General features: G+C 46.2%; 1 protein-coding gene across 2 annotated transcripts in view; it reads left to right on the forward strand.

Moving 5' to 3' along the window:
* Window positions 1-21,417, forward strand: part of SNX9 (sorting nexin 9) — an 844,750-nt gene that overhangs the window by 415,542 nt on the left and 407,791 nt on the right. For both annotated transcript variants that reach the window (XM_069235304.1, XM_069235305.1), the window contains one exon: window positions 12,416-12,541. In XM_069235304.1, coding sequence (XP_069091405.1) covers window positions 12,416-12,541 — 126 coding nt within the window. The remainder of the gene's footprint in view (window positions 1-12,415; window positions 12,542-21,417) is intronic.

The raw sequence follows: 21,417 nt of genomic DNA on the forward strand, positions 1-21,417 counted from the left end.
TACGTATTCCACAGTTTCCAAAATGTTCTTCAAATATCTGAAACTCTTCTGCAAAATTAAAATGGCTACTGTATACTCCTTGGTCAATTGAAGGCAATGTATATCCCAATCGACATACAAAATGGCCGCCGTTGATAACTACTTTTAGTAGGATTTTGCCCTTTTTTCGCTCAATTTGCCCAATCCAAAATGGCCGTCGTTTGTCTCCGCGTTATAATTGTTTTCGTTGGAAATTGGGCACAATAAAAATAGCACGAGCAGCACTCCAGCGTCACTAGCAACTGTTGCTAGGAAACTAGTACACTTCGTTAATGAGTGCGTGGAGCGGCGATAAATAAACAAAGGTGAAACAAATGAAAAGGAGACACTGTTAAATTGACCTATAAGGTGCACCTGAATAGTTGACTATCAAAGACAGACACCATAGATATGACTTATACTACCTAGGCATGTCCAGCCAGAGAGTGGCTCAAAATCCCCTGCAATGGTGATAGTAGATAATTAATAGCTTTTACAATGTTAATTATTTGGATGGTATAGATATAGCTTTTTATTGGAGAAATCAAATGTATATAAACTTGTAGTGAATAATATAAAATTAGCAGCAATTTAGGCACTAAAGTACAAAGTTACAAGAAAACAAAAAAAGACAAACAAATGATTGTAATAAAAATGTAAGCGAACATGGAAAAATTTGAAAATATTTGCATAAACAACTAAAGCAAGGGGAAAAAGAAGTCACTTAATATAGCCAAGATAGTTGCTCTACTCTTCATATTCATTCCCCCCTGCTTTCTTTGTTTTTTCTTTTCTCTAATTATTCTATATACACAAAATACCAGGAGACAAAAGAAAATACAATTATAATTCCACAAAGATGAAACAAAGGAAAAAGAAGACACCGATTAAATTGTACTATAAGTTGCATCTGAAGAGCCGACTATCGAAAACAGATACCATAGATATGACTAGAGTACCTAGTCATGACCAGCCCAAACGTGGCTCAGAATCCCAGGAGTGAGCCCCAAATCTTCCTTTGCCTCGCTTTCCAGTCATCTATCAATTAGCAATATTTCGAGGGTGCAAATGTTCAGAAATTCATGCCAACATAGCATTTGCTAGGGGCCACAGCGAGCTAAATGTGACAGAATATTTGATGAGTGCTGTAATACCACTAACTTTGAGGTACAGGCAACATTGGCCTGGCACATCCAATTCAGTTTTCTCATAACTGTCTCCCAAAAATAAGCAATGGAAGGACAGGTGGCAAGTATATGTACTGCTTTGTCCTGATCTGCAGCACATCGAAATCATTTAGCATCATGCCAAACGTTTATTATGTAAAGATGGTAGGGTGTATAAAAGTAATTATTTATTAATATAAAATGATGTACTTTAACCCTAGAAACATTAAGGCACTTTGCCCTAACATATTAGTACGACTAATGTTTTCCAGTGTCAACTCCACCTTCAGATAATTAATCCATTTATTTGCCACTTGTTGAAATGGATCAGTCTAGATCCTTTCATAGGCGAGGCTTACATGCTTTTAGATTGACTTCTCCTCAGGTAGTCCAGAAAATCGCTCGGTGAGCAGTCAATATTTTCCATTTTTAGATTACCAAAAATATGCCGAAGATGTCACGAGGAAGCGAATATATTTGACCTAAAGTGTATGAGAGAAGAGTAGTACCCTCAAACAAATGCCCCAGAAAAAGGAGCTTAGCACCCTCCCAGCACTCCTGGAAGCTGCAGAGGCTGGTTAGGGTTATAGCCAAGATAAGTATATACATTATAGAGAGAGATGTCCAGTAGCCTCTTCCTGGGATAGGATCAGATCGAATGAAACACACTCAAAGTCTTAAACTGGGTCTTTTTGAAATAGACCGTGTCTATAATGCCGGTGTGGGGCAAGATGTTCTCCCCATGGTAGTTATTCTAGGTACATGAGCCCTAGATGCCAGGGCTTCCCACCCAGAACCTTAATTAATCGTAAAATAAAGAAATGCTGCCAGATAATAGTCCCGCAGGTCTGGTAGGGCGAGACTCCCACCCCTGCCCCCCCTTTCTCCCGTAGCAAATTAAGAACCTGTATACGAGACCTAGGTTTTTTTTTTATAGCTCCAGATGAATATGTGCCAGGAAGCCTCAATTTTACCAAAGAAGCCCCTAGGAAGATAAAAGGGTATACATTTGAAGAGATCAAGATAGTAAGGTAATATGATAGATTTGATCAGATTGCACAACCCAATTAACCACAAATATAATTGGTTGTATTTGTTTTAGGTCGAAACCGTCCTTGTAAAAGTTTGACCAAAACTATGCTGAATTATCACTTCCATATTCAATGACAATTCAACGCCTAGATATGTTGCAGAGCTGACCCAATTCCTGTCCTGACCCGAAGGGGAAATGTTAGGACCTGCATGTGGTCAATGTTACGTTTGTAGCCTGACACAGTTCCAAATTCCCTAACTATTGTATCAATTGCTGCTAAAGCTGATACTGGCAAAGAAGTGAGGATGTCCACATCGTCCGCATGTGCAAGATCTTTGAGCTCCAGTGATGGATCTGCCGTGGTAGAATATCATTATATTTTCAAAATAGAGTGCAAAAAGCTGGTGTGACAGAACATCCTTGCCGCATACCCCCAATGATCGTTGTAGGGTCCAAAAGGGTACTCAACTGTAAGACTGTAGCCGTAAGGCCTTTATATAGTTGCTGATCCCATTATATAAACTGCGGGCCGAATGCTCCCATAATTGCCCAAAGAAATTACCAGGAGAGCCGGTTGAAGGCGTTTTCCGCATCAAGCATTATCATTCCGACCGGGACTCTATCTGCTGACCCCACTTCGTGAGAAGAAATGACTGTATCCACTTGGGCAATGGTGTCTCATCCAGGTTTAACCCCTTCGCTGCCAGGCCTTTTCCCCCTCCTGTGCCGAGCCTTTTTTTGGCTATTTGGAGCAGTTCGCGCTTAGGCCCTCATAACTTTTTGTTCACGTAAGCTACCCAAGCCAAATTTGCGTCCTTTTTTTCCAACATCCTAGGGATTCTAGAGGTACCCAGACTTTGTGGGTTCCCCAGAAGAAGGCCAAGAAATTAGCCAAAAAACAGTGAAAATTTTGTTTTTTTTAAAAAATTGGAAAAATGGGCTGCAGAAGAAGGCTTGTGTTTTTTTCCCTGAAAAGGGCATCAACAAAGGGTTTGCGGTGATAAAATCACCAGCTTCCCAGCTTTCAGGAACAGGCAGACTTGAATCAGAAAACCCAATTTTTCAACACAATTTTGGCATTTTACTGGGACATACCCCATTTTTACGATTTTTTTGTGCTTTCAGCCTCCTTCCAGTCAGTGACAGAAATGGGCATGAAACCAACGCTGGATCCCAGAAACCGCAACATTTCTGAAAAGTAGACAAAATTCTGAATTCAGCAAGGGGTAATTTGTGTAGATCCTACAAGGGTTTCCTACAGAAAATAACAACTGAAAAAGAAAAATATTGAAATTGAGGTGAAAAAAACATCAATTGTTCTCTAAGTTTTACTCTGTAACTTTTTCCTGCAATGTCAGATTTTCGAAAGCAATATACCGTTACGTCTGCTGGACTCTTCTGGTTGCGGGGATATATAGGGCTTGTAGGTTCATCAAGAACTCTAGGTACCCAGAGCCAATAAATGACCTGCACCATGCAGTGGGTTTTCATTCTATGCCGGGTATACAGCAATTCATTTGCTGAAATATAAAGAGTAAAAAATAGCTATCAAGAAAACCTTTGTATTTCCAAAATGGGCACAAGATAAGGTGTTGAGAAGCAGTGGTTATTTGCACATCTCTGAATTCCGGGGTGCCCATACTAGCATGTGAATTACAGGGCATTTCTCAAATAGACTTCTTTTTTACACACTGTCTTACATTTGGAAGGGAAAAATGTAGAGAAAGACAAGGGGCAATAAGACTTGTTTTGCTATTCTATGTTCCCCCAAGTCTCCTGATAAAAATGATACCTCACTTGTGTGGGTAGGCCTAGCGCCCGCGACAGGATATGCCCCAAAACACAACGTGGACACATCACAGAAAACAGACCTGTTTTTAGCAAAGTGCCTACCTGTAGATTTTGGCCTCTAGCTCAGCCGCCACCTAGGGAAACCTACCAAACCTGTGCATTTCTGAAAACTAGAGACCTAGGGGAATCCAAGATGGGGTGACTTGTGTGGCTCGGACCAGGTTCTGTTACCCAGAATCCTTTGCAAACCTCAAAATTTGGCTAAAAAAACACATGTTCCTCACATTTCTGTGGCAGAAAGTTCTGGAATCTGAGAGGAGCCACAAATTTCCTTCCACCCAGCGTTCCCCCACGTCTCCCGATAAAAATGATACCTCACTTGTGTGGGTAGGCCTAGCGCCCGCGACAGGAAACGCCCCAAAGCGCAACGTGGACACAGCCAAATTTTTGAAGGAAAACAGAGGTGTTTTTTGCAAAGTGCCTACCTGTAGATTTTGGCCTGTAGCTCAGCCGCCACCTAGGGAAACCTACCAAACCTGTGCATTTCTGAAAACTAGAGACCTAGGGGAATCCAAGATGGGGTGACTTGTGTGGCTCGGACCAGGTTCTGTTACCCAGAATCCTTTGCAAACCTCAAAATTTGGCTAAAAAAACACATGTTCCTCACATTTCTGTGGCAGAAAGTTCTGGAATCTGAGAGGAGCCACAAATTTCCTTCCACCCAGCGTTCCCCTAAGTCTCTCCATAAAAATGGTACCTCACTTGTGTGGGTAGGCCTAGCGCCCACGAAAGGAAATGGCCCAAAACACAACGTGGACGCAACATATTTTTTCACAGAAAACAGAGGTGTTTTTTGCAATGTGCCTACCTGTGGATTTTGGCCTCTAGCTCAGCCGGCCCCAGGGGGGGGAGAAATGCCCTAAAATAAATTTGACCCCCCACCCCCCCAAACCCTTGCCTACGGGGTCGCTCCCCCTGCGTGACATTGGCGCCAAAAAACAAATCCCCGGTGCCTAGTGGTTTCTGCCCCCTTGGGGCAGATTGACCTAAAATCGACCAATCTGCCCCCAAGGGGGGCAGAAATGGTCTAAATACAGTTTGCCCCCCAGGGGAGCGACCCTTGCCTGATGGGTCGCTCCCCATCTCTAAAAAAACACAAAAAAAAATGTTGCCCTGGCGCCTACAGGTTTCTGCCCCCCCTGGGGGCATAAATGGCCTAAAATAAATTTGCCCCCCGAATCCTCCCCCCCCCCAGGAGCGACCCTTGCCTACGGGGTCGCTCCCCCTGCGTGACATTGGCGCCAAAAAACAAATCCCCGGTGCCTAGTGGTTTCTGCCCCCTTGGGGCAGATTGACCTAAAATCGACCAATCTGCCCCAAGGGGGGCAGAAATGGTCTAAATACAATTTGCCCCCCAGGGTAGCGACCCTTGCCTGATGGGTCGCTCCCCATCTCTAAAAAAAAAAAAAAAAAAAAAAAAAAAAAAAAACAAACAAACAAAAACACAAAAAAAAAATTGCCCTGGCGCCTAGAGGTTTCTGCCCCCCCTGGGGGTAGATCGCCCTAATACCAATAGGCCGATCTGCCCCCAGGGGGGCCAGAGATGGCCTAAAATAAATTTGCCCCCCCTACCTCCCCCCCTCCCCCCCCCCCCCCCCCCCCAAGGGAGCGACCCTTGCCTACAAGGTCGCTCCCCTTGCGTGATGGCGCAAAAAAAAGATCCCTGGTGCCTAGTGGTTTCTGCCCCCCTTGGGGGCAGATTGACCTAAAATCGGCCGATCTGCCCCCAAAGTGGGCAGAAATGGCCTTAAATACATTTTGCCCCTCCAGGGGAGCGACCCTTGTCCAAGGGGTCGCTCCCCATCTGTAAAACAAAAAAACTAAAAATCCCTGGTGCCTAGTGGTTTCTGCCCCCCTTGGGGGCAGATCAGCCGAATCAAAATAGGCTGATCTACCCCCCAGGGAGGCAGAAATGGCCTAAAATAATCCCCCCCCCACCACCAGGGAGCGACCCTTGCCTAAGGGGTCGCTCCCCTTGCGTGAAATTCACGCAAACAAAAAAACTCCCTTGCGTCTAATGGTTTCTGCCCCCCTTGGGGGCAGATTGGCCTCATCAAAATAGGCCAATCTGCCCCCAAGGGGGGCAGAAATGGCCTAAATATAATTTGCCCCCTAGGGGAGCGACCCTTGCCTAAGGGGTCGCTCCCCACCTAAAAAAAAAATAAAACATAACAAAAAGAAAAAAAAAAAGAAATTATCCCTGGTGCCTAGAGGTTTCTGCCCCCAGGGGGGGAAGAAAAGGCCTTCCCAAAAAAATGCCCCCCCTGGGAGCGACCCTTGCCCAAGGGGTCGCTCCCGTTGCGTAAAATTTGCGGGAAAAAAAAACTCCCTGGTGTCTAATGGTTTCTGCCCCCCTTGGGGGCAGATTGGCCTCATCAAAATAGGCCAATCTGCCCCCAAGAGGGGCAGAAATGGTCTAAATATATATTGCCCCCTAGGGGAGCGACCCTTGCCTAAGGGGTCGCTCCCCACCTAAAAAAAAAAAAAAATATCACAAAAAAAAAAAAAAAGCTCCCTGGTGCCTAGATGTTGCTGCCCCCCCTGGGGGCAGAAAAGGCCTAATAATAGGCCAATCTGCCCCCAGGGGGGGCAGAAAAGGCCTTCCTAAAAAAATGCCCCCCCTGGGAGTGACCCTTGCCCAAGGGGTCGCTCCCTTTTGACAGTTTCATTAAAAAAAAAAAAAATCCCTGGTGTCTAGTGGGGTTTCAAAAGCCGGATTGCAAGCAATCCGGCTTTTGAAACCCTGTGAGAGACTTCAAAGGGAAGGAAATACATTTCCTTCCCTTTGAAGCCTCTCGGGGCCTCCCCCATGGGATTGAAAGAGAAATGCAAAAGCATTTCTCTTTCAATCGCGCTGGAAGCTCTGCTTCCAGCGCGATGGGGGAGACCCTGTGACTAATCAGCGCGCGCTCGTGCGCTGACGTCACAGGGGGGGTTGGGGGGGGTCGGGGGTGGGAGGGGAAGGGCTTCCCCTTCCATCCCTGACTTTGGGGGGTGGGGGGAAGCACACAGAGGGAGCGAGAGCGCTCCCTCTGGGCTGTGTGCCGAGGACGTAGTGGTTACGTCCTCGGCACAGCAGCACTGTGCCGCAGGACGTAACCACTACGTCCGCGGCACAGAAGGGGTTAAACCTGTGTTGGTTCTCATTATCCAAATAAGCAATTACTAGAGATAGTCTATTGGCAAGTACTGAGGTATAAATCTTTGAGTCTGTGTTTATCAAAGATATTGGGTGATATGAGCCACACAGCAGGGGATCTTCCCCTTCTGTGGGAAGATGACAATACTGGTCTCTGCACAGGACCCAGGAACTTGTCCCACTGACTCGAAAGAATTGAAGATATTTCAAAGAAGGTGTACCAAAATGTGTGAAAAACTTGCGTAAACCTCATGAAAAATTTGGTCGGGACCCGAAGCTTTCCACCTTGCCCTGTTAGCTTACTGCAACCTTGACTTTGGGTATTGTGATTAGATCCTGTAAGCTGGACCATTGTGATCTCATCAATTCACAAAAGTGAGATGTCCCAATGTACTAATCAATAGCATATGCGGATGCGACTACATCCTCACTATACAGCCTCTGATAGAATGGGTGAAACTCTTCCAATATAAGCTAACAATCGCAAACCTGCTCTCCCTTGTCGTTAAGATTTTCCTGGACAATATGAACTTTAGCTCAGTCTTTGACCATGAAAGATAAAATTCGATCCATTTCTTCTCTGTTCCCAAAAGTACTTAATTGTTTAGCCTGACTCTTCTTAAGCACCTTTTCAAAGAATGTTTCACTGAGGAATGCCTGAGCAGCTGCATGTTGATCTGAAAGTATTAGACACCCCCCCAAATCTTGGGTAGCTGCACTTTGTGCCAAATGCTATTCCATGGCAACAAGGGAGGACCATATGTCGGCCTTCAACCCACTTTGCTCTTTCTGCTGATATAAAGAATATTTCAAAGTATGCTCTCTGCAGTAGGCCTTGAGTGCATTCCATACCTATAATGTGGAGGCTGAACCAATATTCTGCTCCAAATGATAAAACAGCTCCCTGTTCATAGAACAGATAGTCATCATCAAGAAGTCTCCTGTTAAATGTCCAGGTGTGAGGACGATACAGTTGAGAAAAATGCTCCAGTTGAAGAAACTGGGATAAAGAGTTGAGGTCTGAAATTGCCTTATGGCTTAACTGAATCTTGAGGCATGGCAAAAAAGAGTGGCTCACAAGGAACATATCAGTCTGTGAAAGTGACTTATGGGGAGAAGAATAAAAGGTAAACCCAGGTTCTCCGGGGCTACAGCTTTGCCAAACATCCATGAGAGCATATGAAGCCATTAGTTGCTTCAATGCATCCTTTGTCTACTTCTTACCAATAGAAGTATCAACCCAACCCCCCTAGCAGGAAGAGTCAAGATTGGGGAAGAAGGAGACATTGAAGTCCCCACACAGTATCTAAGGCTGAGGCCTTTCATGTAGTTCAGTCAAAAGGCAATTAAAGGCCATGGGATCATCCCCGTTGGGGCCATAAACGATGCATAGTGTGATACGGATCCTTTCACTAGTAATCACTGTAACAGACCACCAACCATTTTGATCTGAACCAGACCGCGTTATAGTGCAACTCTTATCCTGTGCCAAAAGGGCAACTCCCCTCTGGGCAGAAGAAAAACAGGCAATAACAAGTACACAGTAACCTAACTCATCAAGCAAAAACAATTGGGTCCTGTATAAGTGGATCTCCTGCAGACAAACAGTACGAGGACAAAACAAAATAGTTTGTGTTTATGGGACACCTTAATTCCATTGACTTTCAATGAAAAAATATGAATTTGCTTGTCATGGCTATACACAAGGTTAGCCATTGTCATGGGTTGTCAAAGTCCAGATGCATCATACAACAAAACAGAAGAACACCCACCAACACAGCAGGCAAACCTCCTTAGGAATCGGATATTTATTTTTCCTTTTCACACCTCGTTCCTTTTTCCCCAATGAACCCTACCTCATTACTTACCATCCTGATGACAGAGACCGTGCCCAAAGTATATCTTCCCCCTCCTAAAAAAACCCTCCAAGTCACCCTCCTCCAACCTGATCCACATGCCCCCAAACCAAAATCCTAAACCAGGGTTATCCACCACCCTTTCTAAAAAATTAAGAATACAAATCCAACCCTATAGGTAACCACAATGATTAGATCCCCTCATGGGGGCCCCCGATCCCCAAGCCTGAGATAAAAAAAACATATATAAAAGTCCAGAGACTGAAAGGAAGATCAGCAAGAGATAAACGCCCTTCCCACTCCCCCTTGATCAGATTATAAATAATACGTCACCAGAGGATAGAAAAGACTAAGGGCAGAAAATAAATTTAAAGATGAGAACAACAGATTATGAGTCAAAATCTGCCCCTAGAGAAAAGAAAGGAATGGAGAAAAGAACAAGAAAGGGGGAGCGAGAAGGGCCAGAAGGAATTGTGAAGTGAGAGGCCGACATGACTGATGTCATTAGGATAGATGACATTTCTGAATTTCACCAACCCTCCACATATCACTTTACTGGTTGCCACGTCTGCAGCAGTTCTACAACTTTCGGTGCCTGAAAGCAGAAATGCACTTGTCCCGTGTGCTTAACCGCAGGTGGCCACTTCCATTTGCAAGAAAGTTGCACCGGGCTTTTGAAGAGCAGGAATGTGTTCCCGGTATGGCCATCTCCTGACCACCGTCTCATGACAAAAATCTGAACAAAAAAAACTTGACTCCAAAGGCTTTTATCAGTGACCTTGGACGGGCTGCAAGAACTATCTCCTGCCTTAACATAAAGTTGCCAAAATGGGTTAATTAGCCACGGGTATCGGGGTGACCGACCCACCCAAGTTGACTGATTTGTCAGCTGTGGTTTTGCCAAGCTGAGGTCTTCTCTTTGATGCTCCCTGTGGGCTGCTAAAGCGAGCAATGAGACCCAGGATACACCAACCCTAGCAGTTACCTTAGCTGGCATCTTAAAAATGTAAGTGCAAGAGTGTTTCCCCACCTCAAGGTACGATTCAGAAATACAAAATGCAGTAATCTTCTTTCACACGCCTTCAGTAGCAACCGTAGTAAAGGAAGCCAGGAATACAGTTGATACAGAGTTGCATGCTGAGATACTAACTTGCACCTGCAATCCCACCTATTGATACTTTATAGCCGCTTGAAGTTGTCAGCACAGCCTCTTGAAGAAGGTCACTCACCAAGCTGCCAGGCAGCGTGGTTGATCCATCCAGATCCCCTGTTCAAGTCGTGGATGCACCTGTCCTTTAGTGCTGCAGCTCCCACATAGACTCATTGTTAGCCACAGTCCTTATTCATCTCTGCAGAGTGAGAAGACTGTCCTTTTCCCAATGTGGCCCAGGTCTCCATCCCTGGAGGGAAAACCCTGCAACCACAGTGAACAAAGCCGCTGGAGGTAGGTTACTGAGTCCTGTGGCACCTCATTGCATGACCACATCTCTTGCCACTGCAAGCACAGCCCTAGAGGCTCTGAACAATCTCTCCAGGGGCTCTTGTGGAACACCACATTCCACCGCCGCAGGGAAAGACAAATAAGATCAGGAAGTGGCCAGTCTCTAGCCATCTGTTGACTACTGGTTCGGGTTCGGCTGCCATGAGAAACCTATGTGCACTTCTGCAAAAAACATCTTAAATTTGCCATGTTTTTAGTTAGTGTCTTGCTCACTCAGTAAAGCACCAAGTGATTTGAATCTAACAGCATTGGATTGACTTGTTGCAGCTATCTAATTCATCTTTGCTCTCACCATTGTGACTTTCTCTTCTAATTCCTCATATTTCCTGCGCTCACAGCCTATCTTTCATGAAAGTTTTAAGCTGGTTCCACGTTCTGGGGAATGCGTTGTTCCATTGTCTGTTTGACTGTTTCTTTAAATGGAATTGTGTACTACTGCAGTCCTTCTGTCCGTCCCTTTTCTTTTGGGCTAGCGTGCATCCTAGTTTATTTTCTCTGCTATTCTTTGTTACACTGCTTTTCCTCAAATGGACCCATATGGATTTTCTTTTCATTTTATTATTTGTTTGTACTATCAGATAAAAGGATGTGACAGAATACTTTTTACAATAAGGACAGCTGGGATAGTAAGTCAGAGACAAAATATAATTCTGCTGAAATCATAAATATTAAGGAGCCGAAAGGTGAGCCTATTATAGTCTTGAGTTGTAAGGCAGTGCAGTAGGTGATTTCTGTGATAGTTCACTTTGAAGGAGTTACTTTCTGACTGTAGTATTGAAAATGTTTATTCAGATCATAACTCTTAGGTCAAGAGACAAATATTTCCATAGAATTGATGAAAAGAATGTTAAGCAGTCACAACCGGTAGTGAGTTACGTTAAGAGTTTTTGGAAAGAGAAGACAGAAAAAGGGTGTGGATAATGAGGAATGTAGATTAAAATAATGTGAGCAATTGGAGGGCTAGAACTTAAATAGGTTGGTAAAAGTTAAGAATTTTGGAAGGACCCCGTTTTGATTGGCAAGCCAGGTGCCTGTGTGATAAAATGGAGGGGACGGTGGATAGTAGTGAGGGTCAGTGCAAATATTGTTACTCCCTAGCCAAACTTACATACTCATACCCCACTTCTCTATCTTTGGGGCCTTATATGATAATTGGAAGAGAAGTCAGCTGCTATTACCTTTTAGTGACATATTATTGCTTCAGTATGATATCACTACCGATCGTGGAACGTGAAATTCTTTGGTCAGTTTGAGCACTTTGAAATGTTGAAAGGAATATTGGGGAAGTCTGCCTGATGCCTAATGGATAGACCTAAGTTATCTCTTACTCAGGAGCTAAATTGGGTGGGTCTTGTGAGTACTGAGCACATTTAGGGGGTCATTTGTTGTGGTGATTGGGAAGAGCCATTTTCCCTGGTCATTTGGATTTGGATGTTGAAGATGGTATGAGAAATAATGTTTTGAGATTGAGCAAGTTGACAGGGAAAATATCTTCACTTTCAGTGTATGAGATGAAATAAAAACTTTTCTGGAGAATATATCCATGTTGGCAATGTATTTGTTTAGGCAGGTAGCTTATACATTTATCAGGTTTTTTGACCATTTGAGAGATGGAAGTCTTATTGTAATACAGAACATCTCAATCACAAATTGGTTAGGGCATACTGCTCTGAAACACATTTATTATACATTTATGTGTTCAACTTATTTATGTTGACGCACGTCATTGGTTTGTGTGTATCTGTGACTAGAGATAATGATTGTGGTTTGTTGGTATGCAGCGCTGCATTTGTATCTTACTAAAATGCTTTATCTTTGCTATCTAACTTTACCTCATTTTAAATTGTCTAGATTGGAGATTATGGCCCAATGTGGACTTATCCAGCTACTACATTTGACTGTGTTGTTGCAGATCCTAGAAAGGGTTCTAAAATGTATGGTCTCAAGAGCTACATTGAGTATCAGCTGACCAACACAGTAAGTATGCCAAGTTGGCTATGTATTTAGGTGTGCTCAGTGGGCACCATGAAAATCGCTTGTATGTTTAGTTCATGCAATCTAAGCCAACCTTTGTCTGATTGTGTTATGCATGAAATAATGTTGGTACTCCAACCATACTTAATGACACCACAAAAAGCAACATCATCTACCTTTAATGCGTTTTACATTACCAAAAGATGAATTTCAGTTAAATGGATATAGAAGCCATTTATAAGTGTAGCACTGATATAAATATGCCTAGAAATTACACTCAGAACATCATATTTGACATTCCATTATTTATTTTGGTGGTAATATTTTTTTTTTACTGTGCTATGCATGGTACCAGGCTATGGCTGAAACACACTCATTTGGCAACAGAGTTTCTTTAACCCACTTTCAGTCAATTTCTATGTGACTGTGTTGTTGGATTGATGCAGTCATTCATTGTGCACTTTTAAAGTTCATATCACAGGTGAAATTGTCTGTTGGTATTTGATAATAAATACAAATTCCTAACCAATGAATTAATTAATTATGTACTTATCGATAAATCCAAGAAGGATGCTAGTTGATTTTGTTCTGCTAGAATATTAAACTTTGACAATCAATCAATCAGTGACATTTGCACAGTGCACAGCTGCTTCGGCAGAAGCGTCCCAGCGCTTCAAAACAGAAACTGAGAATGCGGGTAGGAAACTTGTCTAATTTTGGTCAAAAAGCCAGGTTTTTAATTCTTTCCTGAAGACATGCTCAGACTCAGACATGCAGAGTTTGATTGACAGGGGATTCCAAGGCCTTGCTGTCAGACAGTTAAACCTCCCATGACGGGTTTAAACAAACTTAAAGATGCGCACAAGTTGGAGGTAATTGGATCTCAAGGATCTCTCTTGTTGGTACCAGCCCAGTCTGTTTTTCAGGTAACAGGGACCTTTGCCCTTCAAGGCTCCATATGCCAATGTAAGCGCCATAAATTCAATTCTTTTTGCCACAGGGAGCCAGTGTAACTGCTTTAAATGTGGCGAAATGTGTTGATGGAAAGGAACCCACCGGACCAGCCTAGCAGCGGCAGTCAGAATAATCTGGAGTCTATGGATCAAAAATGCAGGAAGACCCAGGTAGAAGCTTTTGGTATAATTCAGACAGGAAGTCACAAGGGAATGAATCAAAGTTTTGCGAGTCTCAGCTGGAAGCAGATGTAACTGCTTTCTGATGTGTTTAAGCATCAGAAAGCAGATAGAAAACATCTGCTAAATCTGGGCCACAAAGTAAAGGTCCGAGTCGAACAGTAGGCCTAAATTCTTCACGATTGATGCCTGCACCGAAGGTGGGTTCATTTCATTCAGCCATCAAAGCTTAGCCAGCTGTATTCTGTTGTAAAAAAAATTACAATCCATGCAGTTGGCTATAACTTTTAGGCACTCTCTAAATTTGCCAAAAGCTGCATCCGAATGTTCACAAAACGAGAATAGCAGTTGCGTATCATTCGCAGAGGAAACTGCATTCCCTCCCCAAGTTTCAATGATCATGGTCAGAGGAGCCAAGTAGAGATTAAAGAGCAGTGGACTCAGTGCCGAACCCTGAGGCACCCTGCAATCTAATGGCTTTGGGGAGGAGGAAAAAAGAATGAAGAAAGACATACGGTGAGCACTCTCTCAGGAAGGATCACATCCAGGATAAAACTGAGCCCTGAAAGGCAAATAGGCCTAATCTACTAAATAACATAGAGTGTGCCACCGTTATGAATGCTGCTGACAGATCTAACAGCACCACCATGGCAGCAGCTCCACCGTCCAAGGATTCTCTTACAGACTCGGATACTTCCAATAAGGCAGTTTCCGTACTGCATCCAGAACAGAAGCCAGCTTGGTAGCATAGCAAATAATTTGCCTCAACAAAGGATGAAAGTTGGCGATTTACTAACATCTGATAGAGACTTCTTGTTGCAGATTCCTTACCTTAGAATTTCCCCCAAGCATCAGACTGGATCCAGAGATTTTTCTTTCAGCAGTACCCTTGTGCGCCGTCAGATGGCATTGGTCGACTCCGCTTCCATCATTGTTGTTGTGGTCGACGTGATGACATCGGGTCGCATATAGGCGCCACCTCGGCGCGGTGACGTCAGTTATTTTCTTTCCGCACCACTCGCTGATCTGGAGAAAGCTACACTTGTAGTTTTTTTACAGATTTTAACACTTTTGTCATTTTTTTTGGTACGTCAAGGATGTCCCCAAAGACCAGGTTCAAACCATGTGCGGACTATCACCACATGATGTCGTGACGGATCCGCATCAGGTCTGTTTGTGGTGTTTGGGGCACTACCACGACCTCTCCGAATTTCCGGGAGCCGGAGTGACCCCTGCCCAACTAAAAGAATTCTGTGAGGCCATGTGACTCATATTTGGTCAGTCCGACATCCCAACCCTCTAACCCCCGAGGTGCCTTTGGGGCATAGAGGTTTGGCTGGGGGCCGTTTGGTGTCCATGCCAGCAGCTAAGGCCTTGGCCTCAGAGGGCCCCTCTGGATCTGCTGCCGGATCAGTGCTGACACAGGTCGTACCATTGTGACCTTCTCCGGCCCTGGCTAAGTTGCCGATGCTCCCAACATCGATTGGGCCCGTGATCGACATTGACCCAATCCTGATTCCCGACGACCTGAAGCTGGAACAGTGTGGGCCAACCCGACTTCGATTGAGCCTATTCACCCCATGTCAGATTTGGACCCTTTTTTCTTTGGGTACAAGTATGAGGAGGGATTGGAGGGGTCTCTGGACCCTTATGAATACCAGCTTGATGATCCTAACATAGACTGGACGCAGGAGTTGGGCAAGGCCAGTGGTCTAAATACTTCTCCAGATGCTGTCATGCTTTCTCCTACTACCGTGGCTACAGCGGAGGGTCAGTAATGTGGCTGAGGTCCTTGGCTTCGAACTGCCCACTGTAGCAGTCAGGACTAATCTCCTGATGGAGGTGCTTCAGTCTGGGGCTTCCACTTCAGAGCCTGTCCTCCCTTTCAATGAAGCCCTTACTGATGTCCTTCTGGGTACTTGGTCCAGACCCAGTCCAGGGGCTCCTGTGAATAAGACAATCGCTCACCGCCATCGGCCCATCCCGAATGACCCTAAATTCATGTCCCAATACCTCTCCCCCCCGCCTGAGAGCCTTGTTATCCAGGCATCCTCATCATCTGGTGCATTCCCATCCGCTCCCCTGGATAGGGAATCAACGAGGCTGGACCAACCTTGAAAGATGTTTTCTTCCTTTTGTCTGGCATTGTGGTCATTGAACACTGCATGCCTTTTGGGCCGTTATAGTCGCTCCATGCAGTCTATACAGTCTGGGATACAGTCATGCAAGTCTTGTGGCAGATCCCAATGGAGCCCCGGTCTGTCGTCTCCCAAGCTGTTGCTGATGGGAGAGATGTGCCGAAGTTCACTATTCGATGTGGACTGGACACAACTGACTCCTTTGAGTAGATTGGTTGCGTCGACATTGACCTTGAGGCGCCATGCCTGGTTGAGGACATCTGCTTTTTCGAGGGATGTCCAACAGACCCTTATGGACATGTCCTTTGATGGCACCCATCTCTTCGGGAGGCAAGGCGGACTCAGGTGCTTGAGAGGTCCAAGGAGTCCCGGTCTCCGGCTCGGTCTCTCGGCCTTTTGGCTGCCCATTGTCCCCAACAGTCTGCCTTTCGCCCCTTTTGTGGCCACAGAAGGGGGTCCCTGATGCATCCTTTCCCATCCACTGTGCCACCCACGCTTTTCAGCCCGTGCGTAGCCGGTGACGTGGAATCCCATGGGCTCATGAGAAAGGGAACCAGAGGTCTGCCCAGTCGACCCCCATCCCTGCTGAGGCCTCCAAGCCCTCCTAGTCCATCCCCCATCTCAGACCAGTTGGTGGCAGGATTCGCCATCACCTGCCCCACTATGAATTCATCACAACAGACAAGTGGGTTTTGGAGATCACCCAAAGGGGCTACTCCTTTCCCTTCAAGACTGTCCTTCCGACCATGCCTCCATCCTATGGTCACCTACCGGAGGATCATCTGGCACTTGTCCACAAGGAAGTTGCAGATTTCTTGGCCAAGGGAGCCATAGAGAGGGTTTCTGTGCCACAAGTAGGTTGTGGTTGTTATTCCGGCTACTTTCTGGTACCCAAAAAGGCCAAGGTCTTACGTTCTACCCTAGACCTTCAGAAACTCAATCTCTTCCTCAAGAAGGTGAAGTTCAAAATGCTCACTCTGGCTCACGCCCTGTCTGCCTTGCGCCCAGGAGACTGGATGGTAGCATTGGACTTGCAGAACACTTATTTCCATATCCCGGTCTTGCCTGTCCACAGACTCTACCTGCAATTTGTGGTAGGTCATGAGCACTTTTAATTTACCAGGCTCCCCTTCAGCCTTACCAGGGCCCCTCAGATGATCACGAAAGTGATGGCGGTGGTTGCAGCTTATCTGCGCAGGTTAGGGGTTTTAGGCTTCCCCCTATCTCGATGACTGGCTGTTGAAGGTGGACACGCCCCAGAAAGTGCTGGGGTTCAGTACAAACATGCTGAAGTCAAACCTGACTCCCTCTCAGATGCTCCCTTTCATCTAAGCTGTTGTGGACACAGTGCAATTTCGGGCCTATCCTCCCGAAACGCGAGTCCAGGATATTCAGTGTAGGAAAATGGGTCCTTATTGCAATTAACCCCCATCCACACTTTTTGCCTGATATTGATGCTGACTTGACTGAGAGTGTGCTGGGACCCTGCTTACCAGGCCCCAGCACCAGCGTTGTTGCACTACAAATGTACTATTGTTTCCACAATCGGCATACACCTGGCACACAATATTTTTTAAAAGGTACCAGTGGTACCAAGGGCCCTGTGACCAGGGAAGGTCCCTAAGGGCTGCAGCATGTGTTGTGCCACCCTAAGGGACCCCTCACCTAACACATGCACACTGCCATTGCAGATTGTGTGTGTTAGTGGGAAGAAAAAGGCAAAGTCAACATGGTATCCCCCTCGGGGTGCAATGCACACAACACACTGCCTGTGGCATAGGCAAGTCATCCCTCTAGCAGGCCTTAAAGCCCTAAGGCAGGGTGCGCTATATCACAGGTGAGGGCATAGCTTCATGAGCAATATGCTCCTACAGTGTCTAAATCCATTATTGGACATTGTAAGTACAGTGTGGCCATATTAAGTATATGGTCTGGGAGTTTGTCAAAACGAACTCCACAGTTCCCTAATGGCTACAGTGAATACTGGAAAGTTTGGTATCAAACTTCTCAGAATAATAAACCCACACTGATGCCAGTGCTGGATTTATTAAAAAATGCACACAGAGGGCATCTTAGAAATGCCGCCTGTATTTTACCCAATCCTTCAGTGCAGGACTGACTGGTCTGTGCCAGCCTGCCACTGAGAGACGAGTTGCTGACCCCCTGGGGTGAGAGCCTTTGTGCTCTCTGGGGCCAGAAACACAGCCTACACTGGCTGGAAGTGCTTCACACCTCCCCACTGCAGGGACTGTACCACCTAGAAGTAAGCCTCAAAAGCTCCGGTTTCGTGTTACAATGCCCCAAGGCACTCCAGCTAGTGGAGATGCCCTCCTCCGGACACAGTCGCTTTTGGTGGCAAGTCTGGGGAGATAATGAGAGAAACAAGGAGGAGTCACCCCCTCAGCCAGGTCCACCCCTCAGGCAGGGTTCTGCAAAGTCGGTCCTGGAGAGCCGGGTCCATGCCAGATTCTTAGCATAGCCACATTTAGAAAAAGATGTTTCAGAAATCTACAGTTTTCTAAATGTGGATATGCTAAAATTCTGGCATTGACCCGGCTCTCCAGGACTGACTTTGCAGAACCCTACCCTAAGGTGACCAGAGCTGAAGTGACCCCCTCCTTGGAAAATCCTCCATCTTGTTGTGGAGGATTTAGCCAAATAGGGATAGGGATGTGCTCCCCCAAAGGGAGGGAGCACAAGGAGAGTATAGCCAGCCTCAAGGACAGTAGCCATTGGCTACTGACCTGTGACCCTAACACACCCCTAAATTCAGTATTTAGGGGTGACCCTGAACCCAGGATCTCAGATTCCTGATGACCTACAAAGAAGAAGGACTGCCTAGCTGAAAACCCCACAGAGAAGAAGGAAGAAGACAACTGCTTTGGCCCCAGTCCTACCGGCCTGTCTCCAGCTTCAAAGAACCTGCACCAGCGACACATCGTGCGGGCCCAGCGACCTCTGCCGACTCAGAGGACTGCCCTGCAACTACAAAGGACCAGGAAACTCCTGTGGACACCAGACCTGTCCAACCAAGCAAGAAGAAACCATATTTAACAGGACTCTCACCTCACTCCATAAGCTTGAGTCCCCACCACCCGTGTCCAGAGAAACCAACGTCCCAGAGAGGATCCCCAGGCGACTCTGACAACGTGCCCACTCTGGGCTAACCTCTCTGCACCCCCACGATGACGCCTGCAGAGGGAATCCCGAGGACCCCCCACTGACTGCGACTGCCCGGGATGAAGATACCCGACGCCTGGAAGAAGCACTGCACCTGCAGCCCCCAGGCCCGTGAAGAACCGACCGCTGTGCAGCAGTGACCAGCAGGCGGCCCTCACCCTTGCCCAGTCGGTGGCTGGCCCGAGAAGCCTCCCTGTGACCTGCCTGCAACGTCAGAGTGACCCCCGGGTTCCTCCATTGAAATCTATTGCAAACCTGACACCTTGTTTGCCCACTGCGCCCTGCCGCCCCTGTGCCGCTGAGGGTGTGTTTAGTGTGCTTACTTGGGGCCCCCCCACTGCTCTACTAAACCCCCAAGGTTCCCCCCCCCCCCCTCCAAAAGAGGATGCAGGCACTTAACTGCCAGCAGACCGGAACCGGAGCCCCCAACACCACCCCCCCCCCCAATCTCCATAGACACCCAGGTTATTTTGGCTCCTCTTTGACCTCTGCCGGCCCTGTGTTGTTGTTGGTGCTGGGAGTGTGGGGTTGACTTGAACCCCCAACGGTCGGCTGCCTAGTCCCTGGAGACTGAACTTGTAAGTGCTTTACTTACTGTATTAATCAACCTGTACTTACTTCCCCCAGGAATTGTTGAATTTTGCACAGTGTCCACTTTTAAAATAGGTTATTGCCATTTTATGCCAAACTGTGTACATTACTGTTTTGATTCAAAGTCCTATCTATACCTATGCAAAGTACCTTACATTTAATGTACTTACCTGCAATTTGAATGATGTGGTTCTAAAATAAAGAAAATAATAATTTTCTATATAAAAACCTATTGGCCTGGAGTTAAGTCATTGAGTGTGTGTTCTCATTTATTGCTTGTGTTTGTACAACAAAAGCTTAAAACTACCCCCTGATAAGCCTAACTGCTCAACCACACTACCACAAATAGAGCTTTAATAATATCTATTATTGCCTCTGTCAAGCCTCTTGGGGAAGCCCTGGACTCTGTGCACACTATCTCTCATTTTGAGATAGTATATCCAGAGCCAGCTTCCTACATTCAGACTATGAGTCGGATTTTTCAGCCTCTATCCTGGGTTTTGGTGAGACTGACTCTGAGGTTTCTGGGTCTCCTGCATCCTGCTGGTAACACATGCCAGATAGCATATGCAGGCTCTGCAGTGGGGCTTGAAGTTTCAGTGGGCGCAACATCAGGGGAATCTCTCTGACATAGTCCAGATCTCAGAGGGAACTGCGAAAGATCTGCAGTGGTGGCTTTCGAATCCGGATGGGGTCAACGGCAGATCCCTCTCCCTTCCCCAGCCGGATCTTACTCCTGGGATGAGACGGACACATGGGAAAGGCGGAGATCAGAGGTCTCCGGTATTCCGGTGCAGTCTGGACCCCACATCAGTCTTCTGGAGTTCTGGGCGATCAAGCTTGCATTGAAAGTATTCCTTCCCTCTCTCAAAGGGAAAGTGGTGCAGATATTCACAGACAACACTATTGACGTGTGGTACTGCAACAAACAGGGCGAAGTATGGTCCTGGACTCTTTGTTTAGAGGCTTTGTGCCTCTGGACATGACTGGCACATCAGGGCATTACTCTGGTGGTTCAGCATCTGGCGGGCTTTCTGAACACAGGGCAGACAAACTCAGTCGTCAATGCATAGTCGATTACGAATAGTGTCTCCATCCGGAGGTGGCCTACGGTCTTTTTCAGCAGTGGGGAGAGCCTTGGTTAGATCTGTTCACCTCTGCAGAGAATGCGCAATGTCAGCTTTTCTGCGCCATGGAGTTTCCAAGGCAGAACTCGCTCTGCAACGCTTTTCATCTTGAGTGGAACTGAGGCTTCCTTTACACCTTCCTGCCTATACCACTTCTGTCTGGAGTTCCGAAGAAGATCAAGACCGACCAGGTCCAAGTAATCCCTGGGGCTCCTGACTGGGCAGGGAAGGTATGGTATCCAGAGCTACTGAGCATGGCCACAGATACTCCAATCAGACTGCCCCTGTGGGAGGATATTCTGACATAGCAACAGGGGCCAGTCCTTCACACGAACCTGTCCAATCTCCGGCTTCATGCGTGGAGATTGAGCGGCTGTAGTTGACATCTTTTGCCCAAAATCTGTGATGTTATCTTGGCATACATCTGTTGTTGGCATAAATTTGTGGCATGATGTACCAGCAAGTCTGTTGATCCCCTCTCTGCTCCTCTCTCTATGGTTCTTTTGTTCATCCTTTCTTTAGCCCAGCAGGGGTCTGTTTTGAGCACCCTTAATCAATCTTTTTTTGTAGAGTGCAACTACTCACCTGTGAGGGTCTCAAGGCACGGGGTGGAGTGGAAAAACTGAACCTCATCTGAACAGCCATATCTTAAGGTTCTACTTGAAGATGGTGAGCGACCATGTCTTGAGGTTCTACCTGAAGATTGTGAG

The sequence above is a fragment of the Pleurodeles waltl genome, chromosome 5 (genome assembly GCF_031143425.1).
Source record: "Pleurodeles waltl isolate 20211129_DDA chromosome 5, aPleWal1.hap1.20221129, whole genome shotgun sequence".
In the NCBI taxonomy this organism is placed as follows: domain Eukaryota; kingdom Metazoa; phylum Chordata; class Amphibia; order Caudata; family Salamandridae; genus Pleurodeles; species Pleurodeles waltl.